The sequence below is a fragment of the Ambystoma mexicanum genome, chromosome 1q, assembly GCF_040938575.1.
Source record: "Ambystoma mexicanum isolate Mex_15411 chromosome 1q, UKY_AmexF1_1, whole genome shotgun sequence".
Taxonomy (NCBI): domain Eukaryota; kingdom Metazoa; phylum Chordata; class Amphibia; order Caudata; family Ambystomatidae; genus Ambystoma; species Ambystoma mexicanum.
The window spans coordinates 465,093,051-465,108,846 of NC_090922.1; the positions used below are offsets into that span (position 1 = coordinate 465,093,051).

Genomic DNA, 15,796 nt, shown 5'->3' on the forward strand with positions numbered 1-15,796 from the left:
TTCTTCTCATCTTTACACTGATGAAACCCAAATGCTTTTTTTCCTTTTCTTCTTTTGATGATATTTTGCAATTCATTCTCTCCAATTGTGTATCTGCATTTCAAAAGTGGATGTCTGCTCACTTTCTTCGTCTTAATCCTTCAAAGAATTAGATTATATTCTTTCCTGCTACTACGATTCCTAATACTCTCCCCGCTCCCTCCCTCTCATTTCCTCCTTCCTCCTTAGCTTTTTCTTCTTCAGCTCGTAATCGGGGTGTGAACTTTAACTCCTCCCTTTCATTTTATTTACATATTTCTTCTACTGCTCGATCCTGTAGATATGCTCTTTTTTTTTATTCCTAATGGTCAACCCTATCTTTCTTTTCATGCCACTAAGTTCCTCCTCTCCTGTATTGATTATTGCTCATCCCCCTTCTTTGCTCTTCCTGCTTCTCATCCTCTCCCCTTTTTCTCCATCCATAATTCTTCTGTTTCTCTCCTTTTCGCTTGTTATCTTCGATCACACCTCCTTTATTCTTTTTATATTGCTTTTTCCTTTTGAGACGTGTATCCTTTATCATTTTCTCTTGATTGTCTTAAGTGTATTTATGGTCTCACCCCTCTTTATCTTTCTTCACTTGTTTCACCCTACTCCCCCTTCCTGGCCTCTGCGCTCCCAGATTCAGTTTCTTCTTTCTATCGCTAAGCCTCAGTGTGCTTCATATCGTTTCCCGTCTTTTGCCCATCTTGCGCCCAAACAGTAGAACTCCGTTCTTTATTTCTATACAAACTTCTCACTCTCTTTGTATTTTTTAGTCAAATCTTAAAACTCATCTGTTATCTGTTCTTTCTAATAACTGAATGACTGTCTTCTCCCATCTTCTTATTATTTATCTGGGTATTCATTGTTCATGCTGATTGTTCCATTGTTATTGGTATTTGAACCCGCACTTTTGCCAAAAAGCACTATATAAATTCAATACAATACTAATACAAAACAGTAAACACATCAGTCTACTTTAGTTCTACCCTAATAACAATTGTTTTAAGATAATACATGACATAAATCAAAAACTGTTGGCTCCATGCCATATTACCTTAGCAGCAAAACAGGTGCTAAATTAATTTAGCCATTTCTTTGCAGAGTTACAATGTTTAGAAAATCTAACGCCAGGTGAAATACAATACTATTAATGAGAGATAAAATATTCGAGGTGGATTCCAATTTTGGGGAGATAAGCATTTTCCATGTGAGGTCTCAGTGATGAGTACACTTCATTGTCCAGGTGGGTTTGCAATAATACGTGAAGTCATTGATAGATGAGGTTGTGCATTTGTGGTGTCTCTTTATAAAGAGGAGATCATATGAGTAGAAACAATAACTTGTGGAATGAACAGCTAATGGGCCACAATACTCCACGAGAAATCTCAATAATGAGGAGATATTATCTTGCAGGCAAAATCTCACAATTCTCCAGGTGGGGTCTCACTGGCAATTTGCACAATGCTCATGCGACCATGCATTTACTACTAGGAATATCTCTTGCTTTCAGATAACCATATTATGTAGCTGAGGCTTTATGAAACATGTTTAAATGAGTAGTGGAAATGCCTGCACATACCTTTGGCTGGTTCCTCCTTTCCTGAAGGAGGTCCATCGATGGATGTTTTATTCTCCTCAGAATGTGCAATGTCCTCCTTGACCACCACCATGGAGAGGCTGTTGCTGCAAGGCTCGCGTAGCTTTAGTGTAGTTGATCACACTCCTACTATGCCAACACTGCCACTGTAGAGATGACACTGGTCCTATGCAGCTGCCACTGCTTCTTTTATCTGACACTCCTTTTGTAGGACTGGCACAAATCTTGAAATGCGATTGTCCCTATATTAATGTGAAAATGACCCCTATAAGCCTGACGCTGCCCCTGTGAGGCTGACACAGGCTTCATAGGACACTGCTCCTGTATGGTTTATGCTGCTCTTGCAAGGCTGGAGTGTTTTCTGACAAGCTGGGCTGTAAAATAAATATAGAAATGTTAATATAGCCTCTATCCTCATAACCACTTCACATCAACATTGGTTAGCCCACATCTTGGTTGTCCATATCGGCACTTTCATTGGGTAAGGTGAGCAATAACATGTGTAAGGGTATCTGATTAGCAGCTTCAGATCCCAAGCACCCCAGTTTTTGTGAGATCCGTTTTCAGATATGAGGGTTTAGAATGTGTGATAAATCCTTCTGTACACCAACAGCACCCAATAACTGATCACGTGCATTATATTTTTCACCATGGTGAGAGGGCCCCACTTGCACATAGAGGAACTACTCTCATGAGAGTGTAACTATTTTCAGATATGATCTATGTGAAAATAGGCCAGCGCTTAGTTTGAGCTAGCGAGTGAATGAAAGTCCTCTGAGCTGGCTGACCGGTGAGTACTTTATTTAAGCCTGTGAGTGCAGAACCACTGCCACTCGCTTATCCACCAAATACCCAATTGAAAAGAGTGCTGGATTAACACAATTCCGCGTGGAATACAAGCCACGTCACATCATAGCATATCTCCCTCCATTCACAAAATGAATGATGTTGCTCACCCACACCACAACTTAACAAAAGCTAAAGAACAATATTTAAGACATTCCTAAACAGCTAATAATTTGGGGAAACTGGAATATAATAGCATGCACCAAACTGGAATGGCAAACAGAAATAACACTGTAAATGGAAGGATATCCCTAGCATGACTTTCGGGTATGCTGACCACATTATCCAAAAGAGAATATATAATCCGTTTTCCATGAGGGACACTGCCTCACTCTCTCACTTGTCCTTACCACACTCTCTCTCTCACATGTATACTTGCCCAGGGGTGAAGTCCTAAAAATTAAAGTGGGGGACTCATCAACAAACGCGATGGGATGTGACATCGCCAGAAATTACCATATCAAGGTGAAATATGCACATTTCATTAAATTGGCTTTGCATAACCACCCAAATTGAACAGGACGAATGACATTTGCCTTTCATAAAATCCACACACACACAAAACCAAGAGAGGATATTTTCTTCTAATAGTGTTTTTGAAAACTTTAAAAGGTATGCATGTGTTAAACTCCAAGAACCGATACAGATGTTTTCCCTGGGTCGTGCAGTACCAAAATGGGACATTTCACCTATAATTGCTTTATTTTTCATCAGGTTATATAGTTCCGTTGTGAAGTCTCTGCCTGCGGTCTGATCCCGAGGTCAGCGTTAACTGGGGGGACTAAGTCCACTCTCTGAATAAAGTGGGAGGACTATGTCCCCCCGCGTGTACCTTCGACTTGAGCCCTGTACTTGCCCCAGAGTCAATCCCTTTCACCTGCTTAACATTCCCACCTCACTACAGCCTTGCTATGTGTGCCCTTGTCAGTCACCAGTCTCCCCGTTGACCACACCTCTCCTCCTTCTAAAATTACAACTCCATTCCTCAACACCACCACCCTCTTGGGCCTGGGAATTTGCTCTTTTGACACTTGCGTCAAAATCTGGGGTTGCAAATTCGCACCCAGTCCCCCACCATCCAGTCCACCGTCTTGGTCTTCTTCTTACAATCAAAAATTCTTTTGTAATGCTCCTGCCCCTCTTCGATCACCTTAATAATTCCTTAATTGACACAAACGGGGAAACCTTAGTCAGTGAATGCAGTGTGGTGCAGTACCCCCACATCATGTGCCTTATCACATCTCACCAAGATGAGCCAGAGCACATATCCATTTGAATGCCACCATTGAGCCGCCAGAAGGAGCGAAGAAACAGCAGTCATCGCTATAGATGCGCGTAAAGCATTTGACAATGTCAGTTGGAGCTACCTGAATGCAATACTGAAGCATAAGAAATTAAGACACACATTTCTGCAAGTAGTGATGAAGTTATACAGGGAACTAATGTTTGAGTAAAGGTAAATGGCCAACTATCTAACATTATAATAAAATGTATGTTTGTCCTGTATGTTTGTCCGATGCAGTCATACCTTCACCTGTTGTCAATGCTAGAGGGAGCTATTGCCTTAGGATATAGAGTGGTTCTACTGTGTTAATGAAAACCTGCACTTTGGTCCATGTACACGGGCTTTTACACTAGTTGGAAATATTTCAAGATCAGGAGAAGAACAAAGCAAGGTTATCCACTGTCTCAATTGGTGCTTCGCCTCTCGATTGAGCAACTCCTCATTGCTTTAAGGGGAAAAAGGAAATTCAAGGCATAATACATTGGAAGAAAGGTATATAAAAAAAAGCTCCTACATGGACATAATTTTCCAGTTTGCCACTAGATTAGAAAAATCCACCCAGCCATCACAATAACAATTTATGGAATGTGAGGGATTTCAGCATGCAAATCAACTTGGAGAAATTGATGGTATTGATTATGGATTTAATACCCTACAGGGAGGGTGGACGTGGCCATTAACAGCCTGCCAACCAGAGCTAAGGCAGGCCCGAGCCCTCAGCTCAGGCTGTGGGCCATTAACTGCCATGTCTGCCTTCCTGGCAAAGCATGAAAGCCTTTTGTACTCGGGGTTCGCCCGGTGTGTGAATGGCTTTCACAATTTTTCATCCGGAGATCCGCTCTGTTAGCACAGCCGATCTCCAGATGAAAAATAGAAAAAATAAATAAAATAAGGTTGCCCGGCATCATATGGAAAAGTGACTAAGTCCCTTTTCCATGTCTATGGCAGCGGACAGATGGGAGCAGCTCCGGGACCGGAGCGCAATGCTCCAGTCCAGCAGGTAAGAGGAGGGTGTGGGGAGGCAACAGGAAGAAGCTTCCTGTTGCCTCTCCCCAATGAAAACAAGGGGAAAGAATTGTCACACGGGCAAGAGAGTCGGTGGCTAGGACAGCGTCCAGGTATTGTGTGTTCTCATCCGCTATTCTAGTCACCTGATTGGCTGAATGCCCTTCCCGGGTGTGAATATCTCAAGAAGAGACTCCCAAAAGGAAACAACTGTCCTTTAACCAAATAGAAAATCAGTTCAAATAACTTTAAATCAGGTGACAGGGAACATGCAGGCAAAGGTGACAAAAAGCAAGGGCAAGCTATTAAATACAACATATTTGGCAATATTAAGCTGTCTAACATTGCAATAGGTTTGAGCGCGTAAGTAAATGTAATACAAATGATTATTTATAGTTATTTCTACTCTCTGAAATACGTTTCCTGGCAGATGCCAAATACCTAATCTCAAGACTGGAGTAGCTATTTGAAAAGGACATGTGTGGTGTGAGGGGTCAGCAATGATACGCGGACACAAAGAGACATCATTCTCAAAGGCCTAACTTTCCCTATCCTAACAAGAATGTCCCTTTATATAAAAGAAAAACTAAAGCAGGATGGTGGTGTGTCCACACTCAATCGGACCCTGACACCAATACATTCAAACTAAATATGCAAGGAAACTGTTGGAATTATTTTACTTTGTTTGGTAAGCGGGAGAATTTCAAGGGATCCGGTCTTCAAGGAACCTCAAACAATACTGAAAAATATGTTGCATAAAAGGAAAGTAATGTCAATAATGTCTATTATATATACTTGAGAATGTGTGGGAAGGAGAGAGTTTTGTATTGAAATTACTTGTTCTGGAAGTTGAGGCCGCTGCACTGTGGGCGTGGGTGAAGCAGTATGGGCCAGCAAGTACACTTGCCCCCAAACTGCCAGGCCAAATGTTGCCAGTCCTCCTGTGGGAGGGCACCGCCTTCATCGTGTTGCTTTTGATAAGGTCCTCCCTTATATGAATATGCAGAGGCCGTTTTTTACTGCGTTGCATTTTACAAGCATAGTCCTGCTCACGTGTGCAGAGGCTGCTTAAGGCCCCGGGGCCTCCGACTTGCGCATTTAGAGCCATAACACGGACGAGATGGAGCCAAGGGCAGCTGGCCTGTATAAAACTTTCAGGGCATGTGGGCGAATGTCAGAAGCTCCTTTCCGCCGCCCAACTCCTGCGGACGCCCGAGTTCATGCTGTGGACTCTAACCAAACACCAACGGACATCTCCTTACCTCTTAACACAGGTCTGGGGGGCGATGTGTGTGGGCTCCCTGTGACGGTTTTTCCGAATCTGAGCTCCACGCCATATTGGCGAAAAATAACCGGGATATCGTGTGTGGCAGTGATACCATGGAAAGGCTGCCAGCTTCTACGGAGGCCGTCCAGGCGGTGGCAGTTCTACTGGATTTGCTTTTGAATGTTCACTGGTTCTAGGTTCCACGGGGCCTGAGGCCTACCGGGCCAGGCAGCGGGTGGCTTGCCTTTTAGATCGTCAGTCTCCGTTTTCATCGCGGCCGGAGCTCGCTCTGAAGAAAGCATCGCGGCTCCCGCTGCTGCCCTTTCATAAGATGGAGGGCTCGGAATTCGTACACTGTAACCGATGTACTCTCGGCACTCCCACTCCGGGAGTGTATAACTTATAATGGGCGCGCCTGGCGTTATTATGTGTCCCCCCATGGTCGTCAGTTGTCAAAAGGACACACATGGAAAAGTGTGAGAGTGTATTGCGCCACAGTGTGCAATGCCTCTATAATAAGAAAATACCTTTTCACAATGGCATCCTGTCTCTCACAATCACTTTAGAAGATGGCCAGCCCATCTAAATGCATCCAAATCCGAATATCTTCTGAGTAATGTTTTACCCCTGTCACGTATGAACCCTCTGTCGTACTCCAGTTGTAATTTAAATGTAGAGGGAGGAATCTCACTTTATACTTTGATGCCATATTACTGTATCCGTTGAGGACTGCATTTTACCATGGCGGTCTTCCAGTTAAATATGGAGGAGTCAGGTTTTCTGATAGGCAGTAGTGTCCCTCGCTCTCGCGCCCCCCTGTCTCTTCTGGGCTCTCCTATGTCTGGGGTCTACAAGGGGAGGGGACAAGGCTATCCCGCGCCCCAAGTTTGCTGTACAAAATGGACCTACCATGCAACTCTGGAGTTCTTGTGTGCGACATGTGCACAGGAACCTTGACAGTGAAGGGAGTCTACAGACCACACTTGGTTCCTTTTACTGCACACTAGGTGGGTACCTAGCATTTTTTAATTCTAACTGGTCCCCATCGTTGATAGAGGGATATTGTGGATCCCTATAAAAATTGGATGGGGAATCTAATCCACCTGCAAACATGCTGCACCTGTAGTGGCAATGCACATGCGCTGTCCACAAAAGAACTGTAAGACCATAGTGTGACAAATCAACTTCAGGGGCACCAGCGGTCCAGGGATGAATATCAGTTTCTAAACCATCAATCACCCCCACACCGCTATTATAGCAGAAGGGATCTGAACAGATTGGAAACACAAGCAAATTATAAGACCTCCTTGTCCAATTTTGGTAATGTGGACGGAACGGCAGGCTTATCTCCGCAAGGTCGTGTATCGTTGGTTAGTTGCATCACAGAGAAAATACAATTATTACCCAATGATAAAAGGTCCAGTCAAGGTTGTATACAAATATCTACTTTATATTATCACAACAGACAGTTCTAGCACACTACAAAATACAACCCACCCTGTAAAGGAATGCAGAGGACAGACACTAGGGTAATCGGTATAGTAATTAATCACAATAGTTCAAGGATACTTGGTTTCAACACAAAGGGAGCAATGGGTCATAAAATGTTGGTAGGGGCCTTCGGACACAATGTACCTTGTGTTTGTAGAAGTTCTTGGTGCTCGACAGTGCAGAGTCAGTTTCTGGGCGCTTTGCAGCTTTTGCAACAAAGTTCAAAATAGGAGACAGTTGTGGGTATCAGTTGGCAGGCAGTTCCGCGAGCAAGGCTGGAGAGATGGCTGCAGGCGGGCCTATATGGCAGCTCGGGTCAGAAATTGTCTCATTGCTGGTTAACGGGTCTAGCAGGGCATGCTGGGTGCTGGCTGGGTACCGGTTCTGGAGCTGCTGCATTCAGTATCTCCCTCTGTTAACTGGGAGAAGTTTAGGGGAAGGATCTGGCTTCCCTCTTAGAAGTCCTGGCATTCCTTCACTGGCGGATGATGTAAATCAGACTGTACCTTCAGCCAGGGTCCAATAGTGTGTTCTTCTTGATACTCCTAGCGAAGTCTTCAGATGACTTGCCCAAAAGAGGGGCTTAGCCCTCTTTTAAAGCCAAACGGGCCACAGTAATTGGTGTAGGCCAAGTCTACCTTAATAAAACAACCATGGGTCCCAACCAACAACCTTCTGTATGCATGAGGTCATAACCAGAGTGATTTGCAACAGAAAGGTAAAGGGGTGAAAACATGTAATACTAAGCCCCACTGATCTTCCTGTCTGTTGTGGATCAAAGGGTCTCTCTGGTTAATTGAGCACTCTGTGGTTCCTGATTAAAGTGGCAGGTCGCCCTTGAAGCTGTGGCGAGACCAGACTTCTGCAAACTGACTTCTGCAAACTACCTTCTGAAGGGGGGTCCCCCTGCAGGGACGACTACTGTAAACAGCTGTCCCAGGCATGAAAGTTCACTGCCCTTGATACTAAGAGGAGGTAGCTGGCTTCAGGTTGACAGAGATGCATATCAAAGGTTGTTGGGGTTTCCTGTCTCCTTTGTTACGGTAGCCAGGCCCGATGTGGGCCTGTTTGAAGTATACTCTATTACAATGCTAATTATGTTAATCACTGCCACCATTCTGCAGGACTCCATAAAAGGACAGGGTGGACACATGGAGCCTTTGATAGTTAATTAGGCTGGCCATGACAGGAGGAAGGTTTTGCCCTCCTCCTTCTAAGATGACATGGTGTACTCTTCGCTGTCATATCTCAACTATATGTGACAGGGACGACAGCGCCTGTAAACTGTAGCTACCCAGACTACACATGTCTATATGTATGTCATGCGGATTAGCCCCACACATTTTTCAGAAGCTGATCTACCATCATTACATTTTTATATAAAATTTCAAAAAAGCCAGGTGAGCGCACACTCACCCTGTGGTTGGTCGAATTCCTCACACATAGTGCCTAAGCTTTGAGTATAGTTATGATAATGACACACTGAAACGCGCTCTGCCCTGAATTGGTATCTTGTGAAAGGAAAAGTTCAGTCCATGATATCAAAGATGTAGGTAGATTTAATAAGGTATCTCCACACAGAGTCAGCCGACACGTGTTTCGACCGTAGGTCGTCCTCAAGGCTGACATAGCAACAGTAATAAAAACATATTAAATCAGATTGCGTAGAGTATAAGATGAACATTGCACACAGATTGGTATGTTTTGCACATCATAGTCAAAGTTTTAGAATATAACATAATAAAATACATATGTATTATTATATGTATATTATATGTACCTACCCAAAGGTCATTAAGGTTGATTGTAGAGGAGGGACAGGTCGGAAGCAAAAAAGAAATAAGTGAAATAGAAAAATTATTTAAAGGACCTGATACACATGGTCTCTGCAGTTATTGATATCACATACGCTATAGTGAGTTTAAACTGGCATATGGCATAGTGAAAATGACATCATAGTAGAATCCAACCAACTTGGCATGATAATTGAAAACTATATACAAATAAGTGTTGTGTCAGAATGTTCTCACTACCTAATTAGATTGAGCCATATGTACAAACTTTGTTGTTTGCTCATTAGTGCAGAATTTGTAAAATAAAAGTGTTCATTCATTAAAGAGAGTGTTTCTCACCAGAATTATATACATGTAATTGATAAATGATTAGAATGTTCGCTTTGATAGCTCTGCATAACATCCAGATAAGCTGACTACAAAGAAACAATATATATAATGTCACCATAATAAGTAAAAAGTTATAAGGCATTGGCTAATATATGGAGTAGCTGGCATAGCGCTTACCAAAAATAAATGGGCTCGATCCCCGGACTAAACGAAGTAGATAACTAAAAGCGCGTGTGCTTCTAGTCGTACAATATATATGAATAGCTTCATAACGTGGTATTCAGCCATTGGTTATGGCTGAATATGTTCAATGCGCTTGTGCCATTATGAGAACACTAGTCTCAAGCGCATGTGTACACACAGTATGGTGCGTCTTAAAACACTAGCCTCAAGCGCATGTGTAGAAACAATGTGATGTGTTTTAAAGCCGCGCATGCGCATTGGCTCATCCCCATTGTTATCATGCACCGTTGTCGCATAAGCGCGATAACTGTATATGAATGAATAATCAAGTATAATTGAAATCAGAATTAGCCTAAGGCACGATGATTCGATACTATAATATGTGTGATCTCATGTCATAGTAAACAGTCATATTTTCCACTGAATATGTACTTTGTACATGTGCTGTTTCGAGGACACTAATCTCATGTGCATGCGAGGTCACAATGTACTGTGTCTCTGTGACTCGCATGCACATCGGCCCATTCGCATTAACCAATGGCACCGGAGAATTTACTGACCAATGCCCTCAATTAAGTCCCAGTTAACATCAAGCTTGATCATAGTGACAATGACACAATTCAATGCAATTGCTTGCAATATTTATGGATTCAATATTAATCATTTCGCCCAAAATAACTGGCCAAAGCTGAAATATGTGTGTAGTTATTATATGTATGTGTCAACAGTAATGTCATGTACAACCATACATACAGTATAATTCCTGTAATTGGTATTATAAAAAGACAAACATCTCATTGTCTGTGTTGAAATATATATGTAGTTATATGTAGTTGTTATATGTATGTGTCAACAGTAATGTCATGTACAACCATACATGCAGTATCATTCCTGTAGTAATTATTATAGAAACACAAACATCTCATTGTCTGTGTTGAGACCGTTTTTTGTGCATCGTAATGCACATATACATTTAGCTTCCAATTGTCTCAATTTCAATAACAAATCACCACCTCTTTTCCCCAAACTCGCTTTAATGAGTCCCACAAAGCGTTTATCATCCTTCTTATCTGTCTGATGTTGGGTTTGCCAATGAACGGCAAGAGGTAATTTGGGATCTTGGCTGCCTAAACTCGAGACATGCTCACATATTCTGATACGTAATTGCCTAATAGTAGAGCCAATGTAAACCTTTCCACAAACACATCTAATTGCGTATACTACATGTTTTGTCTGACAGTTGATAAAGTTTTTGATCTGAATAGTGCGACCTTTACCATCTGTAAAGTGTGTTACGTTTGACTCTGCATATTTATAGAACATTTTCCACATTTGTAAATGCCATTTGGCAGGGACATCCAGGTGGTCTTGTATATCTGTGGTGCACAGAGAAAGGAAGGACTGACTCTATCTTTGATTGTGACTGATTTAGTGAAAATAAGTCTAGGTTTGTTGGTCAAATAAGGTGCAATGTCTTTATCTAACAGAAGTAAATCCCAGTGCTTGTGTAGTAATTTAAACAAAAGTTTGGATTCTCCAGAAAATTTGGTGATAACATTAATGGTATCTAATTGAGTTGTTTTCTTGGTTTTCAGTTTCAAAGTTTCAGCTCTATCCATATTGCAATATTTATGTAGACTTTTACGAATGGTCCGTGTTGAGTAACCTCTTGCTAAAAATCTATTGGATAATAAGTCACATTCATCATGGAAATCCTGGTCTTTGTTGCAATTCCTACCAGCCCTATAAAATTCGCCCATTGGTATATTTTGAATAGTTGATGAGTGATGGCAACTGGTGGAGTACAGCGTTGAATTAACCTCTGATGGTTTACGATACGTTTTTGTGTTGATGGAGCCATCTTGAATATAGATCCTAAGATCTAAAAAATCTATTTGTGTATTGTTATACTGTCCTGTGAATTGGATGCCATATGGATTGTTATTGATATATGTTATACATTGATCTAATTGCACTGGTGTGCCAGACCATATCATGAGTATATCATCTATAAATCTTTTCCACAATATTATGTGCGACCTATACTCAGTTTGTTTAAGAATGTGTTTATCCTCCACCTGTGCCATAAAAAGGTTGGCCAGTGATGGAGCATATTTAGCTCCCATGGCTACACCCTTGATTTGAGCATAATAGTTGTTGTTAAATAAAAACACATTGTTATCCAACGTGAATTGTAGGAATATTTTCAACATTGTGATGTGTGTCCTATGGGAGGCTGATACATTGCGATAGGTGTGATCTAAGGTTGCTGCAGCCAGTGTATGGTCTATACTAGTGTATAGAGCAGAAACATCAAGGGTTACCAAAATGTAATGTGAGCACCATTCAATTTGGTCCAACATTTGTAACACATGTGTTGTGTCCCTGATATAGGATGGTATCAGAACCACATGTTGTTTAAGAGCATTGTCAAGATAAGTAGACAGTCCCTCCGTGGCCCATCCTATCCCACTCATGATGGGCCTAACATCTGGTAGTGAATCAAAAGGCTTATGTATTTTGGGTAAAAAATATATTGTCTGCATAATTGGATCAGTAATACTAAGAAATGTCTTTTCTTCATCAGTCAAATAGCCAATTTGATACCACTCATTTATCATACATAACATGTTCTTTACAACTTCCTTAGTTGGATTAGTGTTCAAATGCTTGTAGCAATCTGGGGTGGCTAAGTGTTTATTAGCCATGTCTAAATAATCTGATGTATTAAGTATTACTACGTTGCCGCCCTTATCTGCTTCCTTAATGACAATGGACTGGTCTCTGGACAACCGATTGAGTGAGGCAATTTCTTCTCGTGTTAAATTTGAGAATCTATGTTTTGATTTGCCCCTGACCATATCAAGATGTTTATGTATGTTATTCGTGACAGCTTGATAAAAGGCCTCTATGAGATTGTCAGTACCTAAATTTGGTGTAAACTTGGACCTTGATTTCAACTCTTTAAGTTGCAACATTCTTTCATTTATCCCCAAATCTTTACTCATAGAGGAAACATCAATCAGACTATCTGAATCTAGTGAGAGTAAAGTGTGTGTATCCATTACATGTTGCATGGTTAGTGCGCTTGGGGGATTCAGAGGAGGCGTTGGACAATAAGTACGAACTTGAGTCACAAAAACTTTTTTTATAATTTAAATTTACGGACAAACTTGAATAGATCAATTTGAAATTCTGTAAAGTCTGTAGTTGAGGTAGGTGCGAACAAGAGCCCTTTATTTAAAACAGATAACTCTGTTATGGATAATGATCTATTGGATAAATTCAACACAAGATTAGTGTTCTCTATCTGCCCAATTGTTTGCGTGCACTGGAGCGTGTTAGAATGCTCCTGGGTCTTGCGTTTTCTTCTGTGCTTCCTTCCTCCCCTCTTGCTCCTGGTGTGGTGTGTGGTGTTGTAGTAAATGGTTGATTTGTTTGAAACCTGACTTTTTTGGCTGTTTTTAGGGCGCCCTTTTTGTATCTTTTGATTTGATATAAAAAACCTGTTTTATTGGATGACGGTTCCATGGGTTGATTAGTTTCTAAAGTAGCCATATCTTCCTCTGAGTCTGGATCAGAGCTGACGGGAGAAATGGCCGGATTATTATCTCGAGATTTAATCAAAATATTATCATACTTGGTTTGAAAGGTGTACACCCTGTCATCGCGATAATCTTTGTCATCCCTAAAGAATTTACGACATTTACGTAATTTGATCTCGTCCTGATATTCAATCAAAATTTCATACATTTTGTCATAATTTTTCTTTTTTGTAGACTCTGGATTCGTCATCTTGTTGATCTCTTCTTTCAATTCATCTATCTGTTGTGAGACTCTCATATGTTCTCTCTTAGCATGTGAAATTAAAAGTTCAATCATATTCTTAGAACTCTGATGTAAGTTTGCTTCCCATTGATCAGCTAAATCTTTGTCATCATCATTGTCAAAGTTGGGAAATATTAGTATTCTTAGTCCTCTTGGTATCTTGGAATTCTCCAAATAGTTTGTTAGAGAAGCTATTTCCCAATATTTGTTGATTTCCTTACGTGATAGTCTTTCCAATCTCACACATTTTTGTTGTAGAGTTTCTGATATTCCTGGGGTGTTTCTGAAAGCATTGTCTGTGCTCCCCCTTGGTGCAAATAGGGCTGCCCGATCTTCATCACGATTCAATAGATAATTGGCCATGAATATGCCCGTGAGCTTCAGACGCACGTATCAAAAAACCTATGTACAAACTAAAGAGAAAATTGGGTGGCTAAAGGTTTGATTGTGCGCTATGCTCACTAAACTTAATTGGGTGCAATGAGCTGCGTGACGTGTGTCCTTGTACCGGGTACCCACCAATTACCGGTAGAAAAAATGGAAAGTTATGATAATGACACAATGAAACGCGCTCTGCCCTGAATTGGTATCTTGTGAAAGAAAAAGTTCAGTCCATGATATCAAAGATGTAGGTAGATTTAATAAGGTATCTCCACACAGAGTCAGCCGACACGTGTTTCGACCATAGGTCGTCCTCAAGGCTGACATAGCAACAGTAATAAAAAACATATTAAATCAGATTGCGTAGAGTATAAGATGAACATTGCACACAGATTGGTATGTTTTGCACATCATAGTCAAAGTTTTAGAATATAACATAATAAAATACATATGTATTATTATATGTATATTATATGTACATACCCAAAGGTCATTAAGGTTGATTGTAGAGGAGGGACAGGTCGGAAGCAAAAAAGAAATAAGTGAAATAGAAAAATTATTTAAAGGACCTGATACACATGGTCTCTGCAGTTATTGATATCACATACGCTATAGTGAGTTTAAACTGGCATATGGCATAGTGAAAATGACATCATAGTAGAATCCAACCAACTTGGCATGATAATTGAAAATTATATACAAATAAGTGTTGTGTCAGAATGTTCTCACTACCTAATTAGATTGAGCCATATGTACAAACTTTGTTGTTTGCTCATTAGTGCAGAATTTGTAAAATAACAGTGCTCATTCATTAAAGAGAGTGTTTCTCACCAGAATTATATACATGTAGTTGAGAAATGATTAGAATTATCGCTTTGATAGCTCTTCAATACATCCAGATAAGCTGACTACAAAGAAAAAATATATATAATGTCACCATAATAAGTAATTCACAAGATACCAATTCAGGGCAGAGCGCCTTTCAGTGTGTCATTATCATAACTTTCCATTTTTTCTACCGGTAATTGGTGGGTACCCGGTACAAGGACACACGTCACGCAGCTCATTGCACCCAATTAAGTTAAGTGAGCATAGCGCACAATCAAACCTTTAGCCACCCAATTTTCTCTTTAGTAAGCTTTGAGTATATTTAGGAGCAAACACCAGGATTTTCGTGTTCACAAATGTAAAGCACTTTTCAAGCAAACACAGCACAATGTTAACATGAACACAAAGGTAGTTTCAGTAATAAATAAATGCACAAACAAACACAGGAATTGTTACTTAAAACCCTGTTATAGTGTGTTGGTTGCATCTTTGGATTATTCACATATAAGGCATGCACCCTTACTCACAGAATGATTACTGCACAAAAGCATTAGTAAAACCCCCAAGTGAACACTTTCTTTAAAACACAAGTGATCCTGAAGTAGATGTTAATAGATATTGCTTACAGGCTGATCTAGAACATATATTGGTCCAATAAGTACCCATTTCTTTAGTCTGTGCTTGAACAATGCAAAAGACAGTAATACATATAGAATTAAGACTTTACATATTAAATAAATTGGGTGTATTAAATTAGTATAATACATTTATAGAATTTCTTTTCAGGCTCTGCTTTAGCCCCAACTCTTATTTATCAGCCTTGTATAGGTGATTATTGACCAACTTCTTTCCCTCCTTAGCATTAGCACAGTCCGCTCTCAACTGCACTTCCCCTCGCCACTCTCCCCTGCACTTCTTGTTACTGCACTCACACAATC

The 15,796-nt window shown here is 40.7% G+C and overlaps 1 protein-coding gene across 1 annotated transcript in view; it reads right to left on the reverse strand.

Moving 5' to 3' along the window:
* Nucleotides 1-6,166, reverse strand: part of LOC138528747 (hyaluronan synthase 1-like) — a 339,410-nt gene extending 333,244 nt beyond the window's left edge. Inside the window, exons 1-2 of the mRNA XM_069640619.1 lie at nucleotides 6,020-6,166; nucleotides 1,604-1,995 (exon numbers count right to left, since the gene is read on the reverse strand). Coding sequence (XP_069496720.1) covers nucleotides 1,604-1,694 — 91 coding nt within the window. The 5' untranslated portion in view covers nucleotides 1,695-1,995; nucleotides 6,020-6,166. The remainder of the gene's footprint in view (nucleotides 1-1,603; nucleotides 1,996-6,019) is intronic.
* Between the last annotated feature and the right edge of the window lie 9,630 nt (nucleotides 6,167-15,796).